The 21,210-nt window shown below is 44.5% G+C and overlaps 1 protein-coding gene across 5 annotated transcripts in view; it reads right to left on the minus strand.

Annotated features, from left to right (window-relative positions):
- Nucleotides 1-5,681: 5,681 nt before the first annotated feature.
- TFPI (tissue factor pathway inhibitor) overlaps nucleotides 5,682-21,210 on the minus strand; it is a 46,908-nt gene continuing 31,379 nt past the window's right edge. For 3 of the 5 annotated variants that reach the window (XM_066635324.1, XM_066635306.1, XM_066635315.1), the window contains exons 7-9: nucleotides 18,578-18,655; nucleotides 9,104-9,286; nucleotides 5,682-7,630 (exon numbers count right to left, since the gene is read on the minus strand). In XM_066635324.1, the coding sequence (XP_066491421.1) occupies nucleotides 7,506-7,630; nucleotides 9,104-9,286; nucleotides 18,578-18,655 (386 nt within the window). In that variant the 3' untranslated portion in view covers nucleotides 5,682-7,505. Of the gene's footprint in view, nucleotides 7,631-9,103; nucleotides 9,287-13,616; nucleotides 13,780-18,577; nucleotides 18,656-21,210 lie in introns of those variants that run through there. The other 2 variants (XM_066635347.1, XM_066635335.1) reach the window with 1 other exon arrangement.

Raw genomic sequence — 21,210 nt, forward strand, 5'->3', positions numbered from 1 at the left:
ACTTGTCCGCCTCCTCCACCTGTCTCCTGGCTCCTTCCCTTGGCTTGCCCCAGCCCCAGGACAACCTTCAGGTAGCCTTCCAGAGACCTCTCCATTGCCAGGGTTGTGAAGGTTCAGCTGGAGTCCCCGAGATGGTGCCCAAGATGGTGGGGCAAGTCTGGAAGTGGACACAAATGTGTCCGACAATTCTTCACAGGCTAATATCAATGCCCATTTGTTGCGGCATCAGCACAGTATTAGCAGATAATGAGAACAGAGTCACAGATAGATAGATAGATAGACTCTATCTATCTATCTATCTATCTATCTATCTATCTATCTATCTATCTATCTATCTATCTATCTATCTATCACAGAGAGATAGGTGGCAATTTTGCCCCTCGCAGATAAGTGAATTCGCAGGCAGCAAATTTGCATATAAAGAGAACTTATGGTATTTCTATGTTCAATCTTATTAAAGATCTCCTCATTTCATCAAGGTCTTGAAGTGGGTTGCAGTAGTTTAAAGCAAATGTATAAAAATTGGAAAAAGGAATAAAATATCTCTGATAAATATAAAAGGTATATTAGGGTGCTTACATCAGCTCTTCTACTGTGTTGAATAGGACTTATTCCCAGTAAATCTGAATAGAATTTCAACCTTAACATACCATGACTATGCAGCTGTGTAGCTGGCCAATGTGTCATTCCAGGGCATACCACTCGCTCCACCGCCACCTCCAACCCTGCCCCCTCCAACCCAGAAGTAATTTCAGTGACATGATGACATTATAGCAATTACTTCTGGACTGCTGTAGAGGCAGCAGGCAGGTCCTTCACCTACCCACCATCCCCACATCAATTCTCACATGGTCACTGGGAGAGCATAAGAACAGCCCCACTGGATCAGGCCATAGGCCCATCTAGTCCAGCTTCCTGTATCTCACAGCAGCCCACCAAATGCCCCAGGGAGCACACCAGATAACAAGAGACCTCATCCTGGTGCCCTCCCTTGCATCTGGCATTCTGACATAACCCATTTCTAAAATCAGGAGGTTGCACATACACATCATGGCTTGTACCCCATAATGGATTTTTCCTCCAGAAACTTGTCCAATCCCCTTTTAAAGGCGTCTAGGCTAGACACCAGCACCACATCCTGTGGCAAGGAGTTCCACAGACCAACCACACGCTGAGTAAAGAAATATTTTTTTTGTCTGTCCTAACTCTCCCAACACTCAATTTTAGTGGATGTCTCCTGGTTCTGGTGTTATGTGAGAGTGTAAAGAGCATCTCCCTATCCACTCTGTCCATTCCCTGCATAATTTTGTATGTCTCAATCATGTCCCCCCTCAGGCGTCTCTTTTCTAGGCTGAAGAGGCCCAAACGCCGTAGCTTTTCCTCTTAAGGAAGGTGCCCCAGCCCCGTAATCATCTTAGTCGCTCTCTTTTGCACCTTTTCCATTTCCACTATGTCTTTTTTGAGATGTGGCGACCAGAACTGGACACAATACTCCAGGTGTGGCCTTACCATCGATTTGTACAACTGCATTATAATACTAGCCGTTTTGTTCTCAATACCCTTCCTAATGATCCCAAGCATAGAATTGGCCTTCTTCACTGCCGCCGCACATTGGGTCGACACTTTCATCGACCTGTGGAGTCTTTGCTTCCAGGAAGCACACCGAGAATGACTGCTGCAGAGATCCCAAGCAGGTCCTACTAACCACCACCCCTGCAGCAATTCTCGGCGCAATTGCTGAGAGGCCAGCCAGTTTAGTTTCCAGCAAGCATGCTGAGAATGCCACCCCCCCCCCCCCGGGAGACACAGAGTGCTGCTTGGAACCACATGGTACTGTTGAGCTGGCCTCAGCTATGCTACTGTGACTATGTACTGTCTTTCTGAAAGACTTCAGGATGGTGATGGGCTAGACTTTAACCTCTGTTCCTAGGCACATTGCTCACTTTGCCTGTTGCTGAATCAAATGCTTCTTTTCAGCTAAGGTCCTTTGAAAAAGTGCTCCCACCGGTGACATCATCCCTCCTGCTGCAGAAGAGGTGCTGTCACCCCCACGTCACCCTATTCATACAACCCTGTTCACAGCGTCCAACCCTGTACAGTTGACAACAGGGGCATATTGTACTCTGATAGCTCTATTCTGATGCATCCAACATGGAAATCTCATCCTTTTGGTTTATTTATTCTGATTTTCCTGTTTGTCCTCTCATCTGAGTATCCTCAAAGAATCCATCACCTTTGTCTGATGTAGCCTTTCCCCCTGCAAACATCTTTGTGCTGCCATTATACGATAGGATGTTCTGGAACACTGTCTCTCAAGGGTTGTCCTCCGCAGTACCACTTCACATGGTCCACCTATTTGAAGTGCCACCAGAAGTAACTGGTGTTGATGTCATCACCAGTTACTTCTGGATTGGGAGGCCAGATGCGATGCAACAAACACAGTAAGAGGCTCAGGGTGGCCAGGAGAGCTTTCACAGGAACAGAAAAGCATGCTTTGGTGTTCTGCCTGCTAAGCCAGGCCTCCTGCTGCTGTTTGTTGTGTCTTGTTCCTGGTCTTGCTGCCAGGCGGCAGGGGTTCAGGGGTCCTGCAAGTACCACCAACACCCCCTCAAGTACCACTGGTGGTACCCATATCACAATTCTGGAACATGTTTCTGCTGGGAATAACTTGACCACATACTTCCTCTGATAAGGAAATTTCCAGATCGTGCCTGCGAAAACATGCAGTTTTCCTGCCCTATTAAATCAGCCAGACGATATTTGATTTGCAGTCTCCACTCCGCAGTGCAGGCACCTCTTCCATCTTCACCATTCCCTGCTGTATAGAGTGCCTGTGGCCTCCTGGAAACTCAATATATCATCAGGGTATAATTTTCAGCTATTATGTTCGGCTGAGAGGTGGAAATTCCCAATGCCCATCAGTCTTCTCAAAATTTCCTCTTGGTGGAATTTCTGAAGAGTGTATAAAGCCAGGACCATCTCCCCCATGTTGACTGCTTCTTATCACAAGGACACAGCTGTCATGCTTTCAGATACAGCTGTCGTAAGGCCACAGCTTTCCTGATATATGCTTGTCCAAGAGCCATCTGCCACACTTTATCATCAGAACTTTTTTCTACTTCCGCTCAAACTAATTGATGAAGCCAGCTCTCCACATCACCTTCGGTTTTGGTGGCAATGCCAGAACCAGCTTTTCACTCTCAGAATCCAAGAGCTGATGAATGTTGTCACTGCACGTTTTCCTATTAGTTTTTTTCTCCCTTGTGTGTTGAGAGCCAGCATTCTACATCCTTTATAATATGGTTCCAGAAATGGATATGTGTATGGCCCCAAATGGCTTTTTCTGTAGCTTGTACAAAAGTTGCTTCTCTGTCTGTGATTATCACAGTGGTGACTTCCATGATCTTGGGCATATATTTTTCTGACACATTTTTTTTTTAAGCCTCATGAACTTTTGTTGTGAGCTGTTCATGCATTGACATGGTTCCTCTCAAAGAAAATACACAATTGACAGCCCAATAGTGCTTGCAGAATGAGTGTTCCACCGGCACTAAGCAATGGAAAAAAGCATCATAAAGCACTTTCCAGCAGAGGGCTCAGTAGCCAAAGGCTGGAGCCTTCCTGTGCATTTTGTTGGCTCTCCTGCTGTCTGCTGTAGCAGGTAAATTAGTCAGAGAGGCTGGAGAGGGTGGAGGGCAGAATAGGTGCATAGAGGGCGTAATGGGGCAGGGAAGCTGTGAGAGGAGGTGGATCCAGTGGCACATGCCAGATCCTATCCCCCTTTCCTGCAGCCTCCACGCCCCCCCCCCTCATTAAACATACTATCATTAGAGCAGCTTCAAGGAAATCACTAGAACAGGTCCAGGGAGATCTATTGTGGAGTGGGAGGCTTATGGAGATGAAAGGGGATTTAAATCATCTTTTGCCTCTGAAGTATCTTGTAGTGCTTATAATCTTATAGTTTGAGCCCAGTTGTAAGCCGCCTGGATGCTATCTACCGTAAATAAAATAATACCTCTTCTCTTGAAAATCTATATGGCACAACCTCCAGTGCTATTTGTGGAAAAAGACAAAGATTCAAAGGCCAAGGGCCAAATCAAAGATTCAAGGGCCAAGGGCACATCTAGTTTGATTCTGTGTTGCAAGCAATCAGAAACTGTCACCCTATGGGACACATGTAAAAACAGCTCATCGTTCGTTCCACAGCCAACTTCTCATATATTTCCTAAATGCAGATGTTCAGGCTGAGTGACAGGAGGCCATTTCAGGTTTTGGAAAAGCAAAGCAATGAGGATTTTGGTGCAGGAAGGGAGGAGCAAGATTCACACCAAGGTCAAAGGTCTGATCTTGAATGTGTTCAAAGATTAAAATGCACATTTACTTTTTATGTTGAAATAATAACCAAGGATCTAGATCGTCTCAAGAAATAAATTGGATGTAGTCACAAAAGGGAGGCAGGAAAGTGCCCCCATCCCACCCCTCCATATGATATCTCTGCTGTGTGATCACTTTCAGTTCAGAAGGCATTCTTTTAAAGATCAATGGTAAAGAGATACTGTGGCTTTACCTTACTACTCATGGCAACTTACTGCGTCAAACTCAGTTTGGGATTATTACATATTGGATTATATCCTAAACATTTTTTTTTCTTGGGGTAGTTCAGGACTTCAGACTCTGCAACTCTTACTTCTTACTTCTTTCTCCCCCACCCCCAAATAGGTCAGTTGGGGTTTCTCTGTGAGGGGCACGGTTCAGCTTAAATTGGTAGGATATTCTCATATAACAATTTACAGCACTTTTCTTTCATATTGGCATAATCATGGCCAAATACATAATGAATAATTATAACTTTTTGGGTTCAAGGCAATACAATTTCATTTAATTTATAAGTGATCATTCTGGTTGGCTGAGATATATCTACACACAAATCTGTCCCATCTTGCTTCATTTTTGACAACACATGTCACCTCAAGGAAGTACACACAGAATCGGATTGTGGAAAAGCTTGGATGCATTAAAGTTTCAGTACAAGTTCAGCAAGCCACAAAAAGCACATTCAGAACCTGTGTTGGTAGATTTGCCTTAAATCAGCATTTGTTCCCCACCATACCGTTCTGCATGGTCCACCTATTAGAAGTACCACTGAAAGTGCCTGGTGATGACATCATTGTGAATTACTTCCAGGTTGGGAGGCCAGATATGATGTGACAAATACCAGTAAGAGGGTGAACAGGAGGGCTTATACAAAAAGGGTGGGCTGGAGCTGTCTGCCAAGCCAAGCCTCTTACCACTGTTTGTTGTGTTGCATTGCTGGTCTTCTGCAATGACATCTGCAAGAGGACATCTGCAAGGACATCTGCAAGAGGGATCTGAAGGCCTTAGGAGTGGACCTCAACAAGTGGGAAACCCTGGCCTCTGAGCGGCCCGCTTGGAGGCAGGCTGTGCAACATGGCCTTTCCCAGTTTGAAGAGACACTTGGCCAACAGTCTGAGGCTAAGAGGCAAAGAAGGAAGGCCCATAGCCAGGGAGACAGGCCAGGGACAGACTGCACTTGCTCCCAGTGTGGAAGGGATTGTCACTCCCCAATCGACCTTTTCAGCCACACTAGACGCTGTTCCAGAACCACCTTTCAGAGCGCGATACCATAGTCTTTCGAGACTGAAGGTTGCCAACTAATTGCTGGTCTTGCCGCCAAGCAATGGGAGCCTGGGGGTTCCCACATGTTCCACCGGATACAACTTCAAGTACTGCTGGGGATAAACATACCACTGGTTGAGAAACACTGCCCTAAATCAGAAATTTAGAAACAACATGAGGTACACACAAATCTTCAGGACCAGGGGTTGCCGTGAGGTATATTCTCAATTGTTGGATTGTATCCACTGACTCTTCAAATAAGGAATACATCTATTCTTAGGGTGCCGATAGGAGTTTCTTCCCCAGGAGAAAAACCTGTTATGGGCTGTCTAATCCAGGTGAATAGGAGCCTTACACTATGAACATAGTATATGACAGCTTTCTATGTTGTAAATCGTACCCTTAGCACAGTGGTTCCCAAACTGTGTGCCTGAGAGCACTGAAATGAACTCACAGGGGCATTATGGGATATCCCTAGCAGCCTCTACTTCCCAGCTGCACTGGGCACCACCATTTCAAATTGTACAAGATCTCACATGATTCTCACGAGATCTCATGCGATCCAAGGTGGCAGCACCCAGAAGAGCTAGGAAGGTGCTGCTGTGAAAGAAGGGTGCCGTGACCATGGTAAGTTTGAGAACTGCTACTTTAGTGGATGGATCTATTGTCTCCACTCTAGGGCAGCAGCTCTCAGGGATTCTTGCATGACTAGGGCCTGAACCTAGGACTTTCTACAGCCTCTTTCCTTGGCAAAGGGTTACAGAAACCATCGCACCTTAATCCACATCAGCCTACACATTTAATGTAACAGTTATTCAGTGATCCTATATCATTCTGTAAGACACCTGTAACTACAAGATTATTGGTAGTAGCTTCAGGTCATTCTCTTGATCAGGGGTCTCCAAACCCCAGCCCGCGGGCCAGATGCGGCCCACAGTGAGCCTCTATCCGGCCCGTGGCCAGCCTCTTGTCCCCTGAAAGCCTCTGGCCCACTCGACTGAACATGACCAGAGCTGTGCTCTGAGTGCATCTGGAGGGTGTTCTGAGGGTTGGAGAGGCTAAGTGAATGAGCCCACTCATTCATTTATTCATTCATCTAAGTTCCATCTCTAATTTATTTATTTAAATTTTATATTTTAATATAAAAGGGCTAGAGGGTAGAGTCTCCATTTGCCTGAAGATAACATCCACAAGGTCGCCAGTTCGAGGCCACCGGCACCGCACGACCTTGAAGCAGCTGACAAGCTGAGTCGAGTTATTCCATCTGCTCTGAGCGTGGGAGGATGGAGGCCAGAATGTGAAACCAGATCAGAAAGAAACATCTGAATGTTGTGGTTCTTGAAATATAGAACCTTCTTTCAATTGTAAAAATGCTTACAGGGATTTAAATAGCCTGCCTATGTAAACCGCCTTGAATAAAGTCTTGAATAAAGACCAAGAAAGGCGGTATATAAATACCTGTATTAGTATTATTAGTATTTACATTTTTTTCCGGCCCTCAGCACTGCGCCAGATACTACATGGGGCCCTCTGGCCAAAACGTTTGGAGACCCCTGCTCTTGATTACTATAGGAAATCTCAGTAGGAATACTGAGGATCCAAAACCTCAGCCTTTATGTTCCATAATGCTCACAATTTTTATAGGGATATAAATCCCATCGATGACTACACTACTAAACTAGGATCACAGCATTAGTTTAAGAATTTAAAAGTTCAATTTATATTGTCTACCAAACTTTCAAGGGGAAGAGAAAAGAGAAACAGCAGCATTAATTTTTCATAAATAATGTGTTTGCAGCTTGTTATATATAGAGACAGGTATTATAAATGATAGTCAATATATCAAAGTCAGAAATGTCCAGAGCATTTTAATGAGAAAATGGGAGTTGCGTCTTTTCAACGGCACTCTCTTCATCTTTCTGCTTCAAGGGGCGCTTCCTTCTTTTCCGGTGGATTTTCATTATGCCTTGTTGTTCTCGCTTTTTCAAGAAATCTGGGGACCAGAAAGGAACATAATGTACATACCAGGTTTTTGGATCAAACAAGGTAATAAAGAGATGCTAAGAGAGACAACAGTTGTTGGGGGGGGGGGGGGGGAGAATGATTGACAAAGACATGGTCATGTCAAAAGACCTTGTGCGTACTTATTTTTTCTAGCTGTCATCTCTGATTAAACAGAAATGAAAATGGGATGGTTGGACCCACTGTAGGCAGAAAGATCTTTCAAACCATCTTCAACTCTCTAGGGGGAAAAAGCTCTGTCTCTAGCATGGGCTGGTCAATCTGCTACAGTGCACAGTCCACTGCAGTGCATGCTGCACTGGTGCTAGATTTTACAAAAGTGCTGTAAAGCACTTTCCGATGGCTGAGCAGTTGATGGCGCTGGCAGGAACGCCTGTACTGGCCCATGAGTGCCTGCAGAATGAGTGACGTGCACCAGATCAGGTAAGATTGGCACTGAGCAGCGCAGAGACGGAACGGGGTGAAAGATGGTGGGGGGTAGATGGCAAGAGGGTGTAATGGGGCAGGGCAGGCAACAGTGGGGGCGGGAGTGCAAAAGCTTGTCTTTGCTCAAAGCTGTTTTGGATGGATGCTGAAGTACAATAGCAAAGTGCAGTAACCTCTTAATGAGGGTGAAAGAGGAAAATGCAAAATGTGACTTGAAACTTAACTTAAAAAAAACTAAGATCATGGCATCCGGTCCCAATACCTCATGGCAAACAGAAGGGGAAGAAATGGAAGCTGTGACAGAGCTTATCTTCTTGGGCTCCAAGATCATTGCAGACAGAGATTGTAGCCAGGAAATTAAAAGACGCTTGCTTCTTGGGAGGAAAGCTATGGTAAGCCTAGACAACTTAATGAAAAGCTGAGACATCACCTTGTCAACAAAGGTCTGCATTGTCAAAGCTACGGTTTCCCCAGCAGGAATGTATGACTGTGAGAGCTGGACCATAAGGAGGGCTGACGAATAGATGCTTTCGAATTGTGGTGTTGGAGAAGACTTTTGATAGTCCCCTGGACTGCAAGAGATCATATCAGTCAATCCTACAGGAACTAAAACCTCACTGTTCATTGGAAGGACAGATGCTGCAGCTGAAGCTTAAATACTTCAGTCATCTCATGAGAAGGGAGGACTCTTTCGAAAAGACCCTGATGCTGGGGAAAATGCTGGGGAAGGCAAAAGGAGAAGGGAATGGCAGAGGATGAGATGGTTAGATAGTGTCATAGAGGCAATGAACATGAATTTGAACAAACTCCAGAAGTTAATGGAAGGCAGGGGGGCCTGGTGTGCTGTGGTCCATGGGGTCATGGAGAGTCGGACATAATGACTGAACAACAACAATTCTAAAGTACTCAAGGTCAGTAACAGGACTAAATCTGCTCAGTTGAATTGTGAATCAAGTCACAACCTTTTCTCAGCCGAAAAGAAAATATTAACCCACGACTCAATCCGATGCAAATGTACCTTTCTTGCACATCCGCAGGCAAGTCTTTTTATTAACGAAGTTATTTTCATTCCCACCACATCCACTGTAGCTGAATGGACGGCATTTTGCAATAGTGTAATTGTAGAAGAATCTTTTCTCAGTGGCCCTGCAAAGACCTCTGTCCATAGGCATCAGGCAAACAGAAGGAACCTTGGTCAACTCTAAACAGATCCAGAAAACATAGTTAGTAACAACCAAATTTTTACTGTTGTGAAATATGACCTGGTAAAAATTTGCATTCCTATACAAACACATGTCTTGTTCTAGGTACAGGGACTGCAGTGCATTTGCACCACACCTATGTCTGCAAAGATTTCCTTCACACTTCAATAATGGGGGCAGCTCCCTATATCCAACAGGTGTGCTTCAGAGCTCTATCTAGTGTGGAATAGGGTTATGCAACCATGTTTGCGGCTTGTGGAGCAAGACAAAAAGGGCAACTTTTTTCTCACCCCATCATACTGAAATCTCCCCTTGCATTATAGAAGTGCAAGATTAAATGATTTATGTGATGCGCACAGTGGGGCGACAACACCACTTACCAAAATTTTTTAAAGCTTTGTATTTTTGAATAATACCGTAATGTTATATATCAATAGATGCATAATTTCATGTGGAATGCAATGAAACAAACCCTGTTGAGATATCTCGATTCTATCAAAAATTATAACAAAAAAACCAGCGGGGCGGAGCGATGGTACATCACCATGCCCATCGTCCAAAGCTTTGTCCCTCCGACTGTATGGGAGGAGGTCTATCATAAGGGTGACACACTGGCCTCCCTCACCAGGTGACACAAACCCTTCTGATGCCACTATATGCCACTGGAGTGAGGTTTCTGGAGTGTAAAAAAAGTGAAGAGGTCCTTTTTTGTTTCCACCCTCCGAACCCTTCCAGTATTGTTTGGGGAGGAGAGAATTTTTAGCCTTACAGAATGCATTCCTCAACCATAATTCACCTTCTATGATACCATAAGCTGTTAGGGTCTCAAGTAGGCTAATTTCTTTCTTCCATTTTCTTTTTGTTCAACAAACACGCTGCAAGATTCAGCATGTCCCAGAAGTTACTTAACACAGGTCTTCTTTGAACCATGACAGGGTGTGTGTGTGTGTGTTTGTGTGTGTGTGTGTGTGTGTGTGTGTGTGTGTGAGAGAGAGAGAGAGAGAGAGAGAAACATTTTTCTTTGGAATTGACAAACACATACTTCCGTATACTTCAGGGAGTTCCTGAGTATGTAGAAATTGCTAGTTCATCTTAAGATTGTGTATTTTTAATTATCAAATTAAATAAATACTGTACATCAAATCAAGTTTAAAGGTCATTTTAAAATTACTTATTTTAAGGTACTTCCAAACTGATAGGCACTGGACCATGCAAGTTTAGTATTAGAGGAAATTATGACTTGATTACCATTGTGTATTATACTTATTATGTGATGTGATTACATATCTACAGGTCTGAGGCAGCAGTGGACCTCCGCAGCCCCATGCCTGGGGCAAAGGTCCATGATAGTGCCTCCCCGGCAGGCTATAACTGCCCCCTGTGCAAAAATCCACTCCCACCCTACTCACCTGAGGCTCACAGAGCCTCGCACAACCTGAGCCGATGTTTGGAAAGCGTCTCTGAGGTTCCCTGATGCTATAAACTTTGCTTCGGAAAACCAGAAGCAGTTTCTGACCCCGTCAGGAGCCTCAGAGAGGCCTCTATGGGATCTTAGAGGCTCGCACTTTGGGCATTTGCTCCATTGGATGTTATGGCAGGTCCACAACTGGCCTGTCAAGAAGGGGATGGGGGACAAAATGCCTCGGGCCTGGGCCTCCAGAGGGCCCAGGCCATGATAAAACAAACTATACAGTACACATTTATTCAGAGTTGCATTTCCATTTCCACTATACTTTTAATCCACTTCCAGTGCACTTCTATTACCCTAATGCATCCAGGAGACTGTAATTTGTTAAGGGTAGCTGCAACAGCTCCAGATACCTTAACAAACTACAGTTCCCCCCAGAATGCATTGGGGAATAAAAGTGCACTGAAAATGGATTAAAGCTATAGTGGAAATGCGGTCCTTTTCCTTTTCAGATATGTGCCAGCTAAGGGCCCAATCCTATCCAACTTTCCAGCACTGGTGCAGCCGCAATGCAACCCCAAGGTGAGGGGACAAATGTACCCATACCTTGAGGAGGCTTCTGTGATTGCCTCCACACCACAGGATGCAGTGCACGCCCCATTGCCACAGCTGCACTGGCACTGGAAAACTGGCTAGGATTTGGCCCTAAATCACTGGTGCAGATCTGAGCAGCCTGGTGTTAGTCTGGGCTGCTCAGGAGGGGGATTAGGAATTGGCCTAAGTGTCATAAGGCCAGTCCCATCCCCCCTCCAAGGCCCACCCTGCCACAGGTCTGCCCACCACCCACACTCCCCCCACCCCGAATCACCCACAAATCGCTCTCCCCAAACCCCTGCACTAGCGCAAGTTTACTGTTGCTGGGGCTTGCTGTGGCGCAGGGAGACAAGTCCCCATCTTCTGTGGTGGCATGAGTGTGCTTTATTGCACGTTCATGACACCGAGAAGCCAGCACAAGGGACTTGGGCCAGTTTAAACTCAATTTAAGATTGCCCTCTTTGATTGACAACATGCCCGTTTTTACCATGTTTTACAGAGGTGACTCATGAATAAACCTGGATAAAACATTTTGTGTATTTATTCATTTATTACAGCATTTATATACCACCTTTTTCAAAGACTGGTAGATTAGAGTCACATAAAATCAAGGCAGTTTACATAGGCAGGCTGACCATAAATGCTTTTTTTCAAATGGGGTTTTTCCAAGTTTTAATCTATAAAACAAACTCATAGGATCCTCCATTTCTCCAGATGTTTCCCTTCATGGTGCAGTCATCGTCCTGACTGCACAGTTGTTGCACTTTCCATGCTTCCACAGGCAGCTACAAAACACACCTCAGGCTGGTCCTCAGGATGTTATCCATTTCTTGCTAGTCCACATTCCTTCATCTTTAGCTTGCGGTTTCCAGTCACCCATCCAAAGCGAGACCCAAGCTGATCCTGCCTAGCTTTTTCAGGCAAAGTCAGACCAGGCCACACCTCCCAATGTGAATTTAATCCATTAACATTTAATCCATTGTACTGATGCAATCCTAACCTGTGCTGGTACAGCCAAGACACATGGCCTGCCCTGTATCCTATACTGGTTAGGAGCTGTATCCTATGCTGGTTAGGAGCAGGTTGGAGACCACCTCGGGGTAAGGGGATATATTTCCCCTTACTGTAATACCCCAAACTGCCCAGTGTGGCTACTTGGATCTGCACCAACTGTTTAGCTGGTGCAAATCCGAGAAGCCTGGTGTAACACCAGCACAGCCAAGGGGAGGATTAGGATATGGCATGTGCTACTACTGGTGCTATCCCACTCCTTTCCAGGCCTGATCCTCCCCCATTCTGCCCTCCCTACCCAAAAATGTTTCCTTCCCACCTCCAAACTGCCCTTCCACTCCCCACTCTCTACCCACTCCCCCGCTGGCTGGTGCAGGGTCAGGATCCGACCTAACCAAGCTGGTGTGGGCCTCTGCACTGGCTCAGCCACCTCTCAAGACAGCGCAGATGTGCTTCACATCATGTCTGTGACACTCACAGCCAGCGCAGGGAGGCCTGCTCCAGCTCAAGGGGGTGGCGGCAGATTGGGCTGTAATTCTTTTTTTTTTCATTGTAAACATTTTTCCAGCCATTCCCTTGGCATAGTCTGATTTTGTGTGCCTTGATAGGACCATTTTGGAAGCAATTTGTAAAGTTATATTTGGAATTAAAAAATACTTTCAACCACTAGAACTTGCTTTTATCTAGTATCTTAGAGATAATGACCCCAATCCTGAATGTGGTTTGCCCATGATTTTGTGTTCGTGTGTGTTGCTAATAGTCTAGGAAATGTGACATACAGATTTTCCTTCTGCATGTAGGTTTGCTTCTGTATACAGGGAAGACATAGCAATGAGGATGTACCTGCACATCTAGTATGCAATCCTCTTGCTTTCCTCTTTATGTTTCTTGTGGATGGGAACATACATTCACATATGCCTGCAGGGGCACAGGGTTGCCCACATGCAGTACTACTTGGGCTTATCTGGTTGCATGTGTCTTTGATATGGTGTTCTAGAAAGCACACATCCACCAGAAAGCATAACAATATTGCAGCCTTGAATCACACACTGCTTTGACCTACATAGTGCACTAACACAATGGCTACAAACTTTTTTCTTAAAAAAAGAAAGAAAAAGAAAGCATAAATAAATTTTATATAATCTCATAATGCCATTAGTTTCCATTTCAATATAGGTATGTTTTTGCATTGGGATGTAGTTTAACTGGAGCCCATGAGCCTTCTGGAGTTCACAAATGGAAGCATGATGCAGAAAATCACACCACACTTTCCAAGCATCTTCACACACAAACTTTATTAACGTAGCCTTGTTCCATTGCTGTCATGGGCATCCCTTGTTTTCTAACCAGTATCCACGGTCCACAAACTATTCGCCAGTTCCCAGAAGTACACATGAACATATGTGCAGATGACCAGGAGAAAAATATGGCAAAACTCATCAGTCTTTTTCCAGCTGTTGCTTTGTGCCTGCTGTACAACTGTGGATCACAAAAATGACAAAGCTCGAGCTCAAGTACAATGAAGACTCTCAGAGAAATATGTGCCGTAAAGTAAGGCACTTGGATTGGAAATCAGTACATTTTTCAAGGATGAAAAATGATCAGAGCTTCTGTCCTATAAATACTTACCTGGGAATAAATCCCATGAAACTCAAATTTAAACTTCTACCACTTCAAGAACCTATCTGGTTCCTACTTAAATATAAGTGCATAAGGGGGAGGGGGACCTTATGGTATAGTGATATACCATAGGTATGGTATGGGTATGGTATATAGCATACCATATACCATATATATGATATACCATGGTATACCATAGGTATGGTATATACCATACCATATAGTGATATACCATATCAAAGATATAGTGGAAATGGAAAAGGTGCAAAAGAAGGCAACTAAGATGATTGCTGGGCTGGGGCACCTTCCTTATGAGGAAAGGCTACAGCTTTTGGGCCTCTTCAGCCTAGAAAAGAGGCGCCTGAGGGAGGACATGATTGAGACATACAAAATTATGCAGGGGATGGACAGAGTGGATAGAGAGATGCTCTTTACACTCTCACATAACACCAGAACCAGGGGACATTCACTAAAATTGAGTGTTGAGAGAGTTAGGACAGACAAAAGAAAATATTTCTTTACTCAGTGTGTGGTTGGTCTGTGGAACTCCTTGCCATAGGATGTGGTGACGGCATCTGGCCTAGATGCCTTTAAAAGGGGATTGGACAAGTTTCTGGAGGAAAAATCCATTACAGGTTACAAGCCATGATGTGTATGTGCAACCTCCTGATTTTAGAAATGGGCTATGTCAGATGCAAGGGAGGGCACCAGGATGCAGGTCTCCTGTTATCAGGTGTGATCCCTGGGCCATTTGGTGGGGCTGCTCTGAGATACAGGAAGCTGGACTAGAAGGGCCTATGGCCTGATCCAGCAGGGCTCTTCTTATGTTCTTAACCTGTATCTATGGATTCCATATCCGCAGATTCAGTTATTCACAGGTCCGCAGGACTCCCCCGCACACACCCCTGTGCACATAAGGCGGTGTTTCTCAAACTGTGGGTCAGGACCCACTAAGTAGGTGAGCCAATTTCAGGTGGGTCCCATTTACTTCAACATTTTATTTTTAATATATTAGACTTGATGCTACCATGGTATGTGACTGCATTTGGGGAAATGTGACAGATTGGTACTTTTAGCAGGTTTCTCTGTATATGCTTTTAATGATAGTCAATGGGACTTACTCCTGGGGAAGAGTGGGTAGGATTGCAGCCTAGGGTTGTTAAAAATGTCCCTGCTTGATGATGCTGTCACTTCCGGTCATGACATCACTTCCGGTGGGTCCTGACAGATTCTCATTCTAAAAAGTGGGTCCTGGTGCTAAATGTGTGAAAACCTTTGTTATAAGGCATTGGAAGGCCCAAGGAAGCCTTGTAAGGCATTAAAAATGACACTTCTGTTTTTTCTGTGAAACTGGAAGTTGCGTTTTTTCAACCTCCCAGCTCAATCTGAGCCCAGCAGAGGCTGTGGATGTCTGTGGCCTCTGCTGAGCTCAGAAGCCCCTCTGGAGGGGAGGGGAACTGGGCTCCCCTTGCCTCTGGAGCATCCAGGCCATGGGGACGGGTGTTCGCCTGTATCTGCAGTTGCTACTATCCACAGGAGGTTCTGCAACAGAACCCCGGTGGATAAGGGGGCACACCTGTATTTATTTTGCTAATATATGGGCAGCTAATATATGACTCATCCATCCCATCACCCTGCTGGAAGGTAAGAAGATGCTAACAAAGGTAATTGGCATCAACCTGTTTTGTAGTGAGTATGTGTGTGCTGTGTCAGAAAAAGCAAGGTCATCCAGGAAAAGGTAGCACTGCGATTCAGTGGTAGGGCACATGTTTCTTGCACTGAAAAGGGCCAATGTTCAGTCCCTGGCATTCCATTATCAGGATCTCCAGTAGCAGAACTGGGAAAGTTCTGGGCTGTCTGCAGCAGTGAGCTAGCGCAGTATAAGCTTCACATGTGGGGAGTTAGGCTTGCAACTTTTAACAGATATATATTTTGATTAAAAGGCACCCCCAATTAATCAGGCAGGATTTTTTTTTTTAAGAATGTATTTGTAAAAACATAAAGGCTTGTTGAAAACTGCTGGTAGCAGGAGCCAACTTAGAAGAAGCTGAGAATTCTTTAAATATGGCAATAGCCCTAATTTATGTACAGCACCCAAGAAATGGGGATCATGGTGGTATGGGGGGCCCCATATGGACTCTTCGTACATAATCTTGTATTTCACCAGAGTGGCATGGGAAAGATGCTCTCAGGCAACTGAGGTCAGATAAAAGGCCACTAATGCTGCAATCCTATAAACACATGCCTGGGAGTAAATCTCATTGAACTCAAAGGGCTTACTTCTGAGTAGACTTGCATAGGCTTATGTAGTAAGTGTACAGTGCAGAACAACAATAAACATATAATTCACTACGAGCCTTGACACTGCCCTCTTCTAGTCTAGGAACATGATGGGAACTGTATTGGCAACCTTCAGTCTCGAAAGACTATGGTATCGCGCTCTGAAAGGTGGTTCTGACACAGCGTCTAGTGTGGCTGAAAAGGCCAATCCGGGAGTGAGATGGGAACTGCATAAGTGTAAAGCAACCATTTTCAACATTTTTTATCTCATGGCACATTGACAAAGCACTAAAATTGTCAAGGCACACTGCCAGTTTTCTCCTTACATTAAATCACTACGTTACAATTAATTTTCAATAAATATAATTAATACAATTAAATCATTACATGACAAAGAAACTCACAAGACGCTTGGAGAGGAATGTATACGTGATTCTGGAAAGGAGGAAAAATGTTTTGAAGCAAGGTGGTCAGATGTTATTGAAGTGTTATGCCAGAAAGTGTTGGCAAAGAGAGGTCAGATTGAGCACATAGTGGAGAGATGTGGGGTGAGGGGCAATGAAGAGACATGAGTGAAACAACTGCAGGATTCAGCTGGAGGGGGGGGAAGAGAGAGTATGTGAGGCAAGTGATTCTGGACTTTTGGAAGGTGGGGACGAGTGAGGGGAGGGACAGTAAGATTGGTGCTAACTGCAATTATGAGATTTTTTTTGGGGGGGGGGGAAATGTGCCTGTGGGAGGGAGAAGGGTTCGGAGAAGAGAAGAGGCAATTGCCTGCTCGTGTATTTAAGAAAAAAGAATGAGACCAAAAGCCCAATCCTAGGCATGTCTATTCCCAGGTAAGTGTGGATAGGATTGTGGCCCAACGCCCTTCTTCTGAAAGGCGAAAGGCAATGCAGGGAGGGTCACCTTGGGGAGTTGCAGGCAAACTGTGGCAGGGAAAAGGAACATAGAAGGAATCTTTTAACCAGCCAATTCTTAAACTGGTGGCCTCAGCAGTCTTGCTCATTTCCTACCTCCTTGCCTGCTCCTGGTTCCCTCTTCTCACTCACTCCACCTGTACCTCCTCCAGGCTTCTCTGGCTGCCCAACCAGCATGCAGGTCAGGCAACAACTGCCTCAATGCCCAAGCCTAGACATGTCTACTCAGAAGTAAGCCCCATAATAGTCAACGGGGTTTACACCCAGGTAAATGAGGACAGGGTTGCAGCCTTCATCTTGCTCAGGAGCAGGAGCAAGCAAAAGCAGGAGGTGCAAAGGAGCCAGGACCAGCCCCTTTGCTGGCTGGCTTCGCTTTATCTTCTGCTGCCATGTGAGGCTCAAAGCAGCCGCTTCCCCCGCGTGCGCGGCTGCTGCCTGCCTGCTCTGGTCCTGCGGCACACCTGAGGCAGCCTCATGGCACACTAGTGTGCTGCGGCACAGCAGTTGAAAACCGCTGTAAAGTCTTTGCTAGATGTTTGGCAAAGGAGACCTGAGCAGTACAGAAGCTCCCCTACTTACAAATGTTCAACTTGCCCAAAATCATGGAAATGAGGAAATACTTCCAGCCCTGACTTCCAGTTTGAAACATATGCTGCTGACTTTGGAAGCCACTCAGGATCAGTGAAACCTGCCATGTTCCAAGTGAAACTGACAGCATCCAGAGTGAAATGACACAGTACCAAGCAGAACTGAAAGTTACAGCAATGGAGACAGGACCATTACAGTACTTACGAAAAGGACTACTTGTGGGTAGACCCCTGGAACCTAATGGTCTCATAAGCAGGGGAGATGATAAAAAAGCGGAATGTGGAAATAATGAAAAATAACTGGGAGATAACACTGCGAAACAAATTTTCAACTATATACATTCATGTTCAAACCATACATGGGTAGGATTTTTTTTTTACTCCTCATTTCACTTTTCAAATCCCACATAGTAATAACCATGAGATAAACAAATGGTGTGCATCAGTGCCCTCTTTATATATTTGATTTAAGAAGACATCAACATTTAGGGTATTCTACATGTTATCATAGATATCAAATGAAATGACAGGAAGAAAAGACACTGTCTTTCAGACACAAAATTCCAGGCATATTTGTTAATGTTTTAAAGCCCAGTGTGCTTTTGTACCATGTATGTATTTTTGTTCTCCAAAAGCTTTAGAGAAATGTATCATCTTCACACATTTCATCAATGGGAGCAGGAGAAAGCTCCAGGGATGAGAGGATTTTCCCCCCATTTCATTCCTTTAATGTTTGGTTGAATTGCTCAGCCTTGCATTCCACTCCTCCTAAATCTGGTTTATTGCAATTCCTAAAATTGTTGCATAGTTCGCTACAGAATTTCAGAAGCATCCCTTGTTCTTTCTTAACAATAAACTTTTGATTCATACCTTGCTTTTGAGCTGGAACACTATCATTCAGTACTGTAAGGAGCGCTCCCTCACCATTGTCCACTTCCAATGAATTAACTGAAGGGAAAACAAAAATAATTATTACACAGATAAGCATTACATAGATAAAATCAGTCTTAAGATAAAGTAAACAAAATGGTAAACCAGAGGTTCCCAAACTTTGACACAGTTACCCACTTTGTCCTTGATAGTGGGTCGCCATGCGATGATCCTGGTGGTGCTGGAATGCTTTTGGGAAGCCCTGGAGGCTGTTTTGGATCACACCAAGAAGGCAATCCACTCTGTTGGCCTCTGAATAGCCCACAGAAGGGACTGGAAGCAACATTCCAGAACCACCGGGAGCATTGTGTTGGGGCTTGTGACCCACAGTTTGGGAAATGCTTCAGTAAAGTATACCCCTGCTAATTGGGTAAGAGGCACTTTTTCAAGTGGGTGCTCCTTTTTTTAGCAGGGGGAGAGTAACTGGCCCACCTCACCCCAGCACTGTCTGTTCTAGTGGCTGTCTGCTGGTATTCATTTGTATCTTTTTAGATTGTGAGCCCTTTTGGGACAGGGAGCCATTTAGTTATTGATTTCTCTGTAAACCGCTTTGTGAACTTTAGTTGAAAAGCGGGATATAAATACTGTTAATAATAATAATAATAATAATAATAATAATAATAATAATAATAATAATAATAATAATAATAATAATAAAGCAATAAGAAATGTAGCACACAGCAGCAAGGATAAGATAGCAGGTCACTTAAAAGAAGACCAAAAGGAATAAAAAGGTCTTTATGAACCGTTAACAACATTGGGAACAGTTGGATATCTTGGGGGAGCGAATTCCACAACTGGGGGCTACCACAGAAAAGGTCCTTTTCCACACCCCCATTAGGCAGACCTCTGATGGTGATGAGTTGTGAAGCAGAGCCTCCGATTATGAACATAGGTACATGCTGGAGGAAATGATTCTTCAAGTATCCAAGTCAAGTAGGGCTTTAATAGGTAATAACATTTACCTATTAAATAACCTCAGCATCTTCAACTGAGCTCCAGTGCATGTTGGAAGACAATGTACATCATGAAGCACAGTTGTAATGTGTTCTGAACAGTCTGAGTCAATACTAGAAGGGATTCAGATAATCAGTATTGTACAGGAAAGCCTGGAACTGTGACAGCACCACCCATTCAATCACCTCGCGGAAGAATGGAAACTTTGACAATAGTTGCCAGGGATAGCATGATCCAGAGAGAGCTTTTATCCGTGCTAAATAAGATTTTTAAAAATTGTGTGAGACAAACAAAACACAACCTCTAATTCACATCAATAATGGTATATGGTCAAAAGCCTCTTCACTCTCTATTATTTAAAGATGATTTTTGATTTGTCATTTCAGTCTTCCGAGCATCATTTATTCTGACATTTAGTGCACCCACAAAGGCTCTTTCGTGCTGCTAAAATTTTGCCCTTCCACCACTGCAAGTCAGCTGGTGTGACTGTGGATCTATCCCATACTTATTGTTACACAATTCAGTAAGGACTACTGGTGGGGCTAACTCATTTGCCTTGCTATGTACAGGCTTAATTCAAAGGATGCCTCAGAATGGGGTGTTAACAACACTGAAGTATTTGGTAGGAGAGGGTCACTGGGAAGCTGGTGAAATTATGTATCTTCATTTGAGTGGATGGGTTGAGATGAGAGCGTCAGATTCTCATTTCCCCCTCCCCACACACACACATGCGTGTGCTCCTTGAGCAGTCAATGTGAGGAAGAACAAAGGAAGCATTTCTAGCAGTTTCTGGTTGAAGAAAGCAGGAGAACTGCTCTGAGATAGACAGAGGTAGGAATAGGTAAAGGAAATGAAGACAGTCTCAGTTAAAAGTTGCAAGACTTCGAGGATGCAGGGAAAGTTATGTAACCTGTGGTTGCTCCTAAGGATCATCCTGCTGCCTTTCTCCATCTAATGCTCAGACTCTATATTTATAAATAAAGGAAAGATTACAGAGACACCATAAGCATCCACTGCTGAATATCTGGGCAGGAGGTCTGATCTAGAGGGTAGAGCCTCCGTTTGCCTGAGGATAACATCTGCAGGTCGCCAGTCCAAGGCCACCGGCACCGTGAATGGTGAAACCTTGAAGCAGCTGACAAGCTGAGCCGAGTTATTCCACCTGCTCATTGGTGTGAGCGAAGAAGCGTCTTGGCAGCCCTCCACGTGAGAGATGAAGGAGCTGCTTATCAGCTTGCGTGGGAGGACACTGGAGGCCAGAATGTGATACCAGATCAGAAAGATCCATCTGAAATGTTGTGGTTCTTGAAAGATAGAACCTTTCTTCAATTGTAAAAATCCCTAAGGGATTTAGAACAGCCTGCCCCTGTAAACCGCATTGAATAAAGTCTGAGGAGAAATCTGACGACCAAGAAAGGCAGTATATAAATACCTGTATTATCTGGTAGATTCCACACCTCTCTGTTAGTACAGATCTGTTGATGCCACTGAAATGGAACACAAACTAAGACCCTGAGAAAGTGACCTCTTCCAAAGTCACCCATGCAGAATGAATTTCTAAATTGTAGCCTACACAGAGTACTTCAGAATGTCAGAAGAACCCCTAGTTCTTACTT

Source organism: Tiliqua scincoides, chromosome 1 (genome assembly GCF_035046505.1).
Source record: "Tiliqua scincoides isolate rTilSci1 chromosome 1, rTilSci1.hap2, whole genome shotgun sequence".
Lineage (NCBI taxonomy): Eukaryota > Metazoa > Chordata > Lepidosauria > Squamata > Scincidae > Tiliqua > Tiliqua scincoides.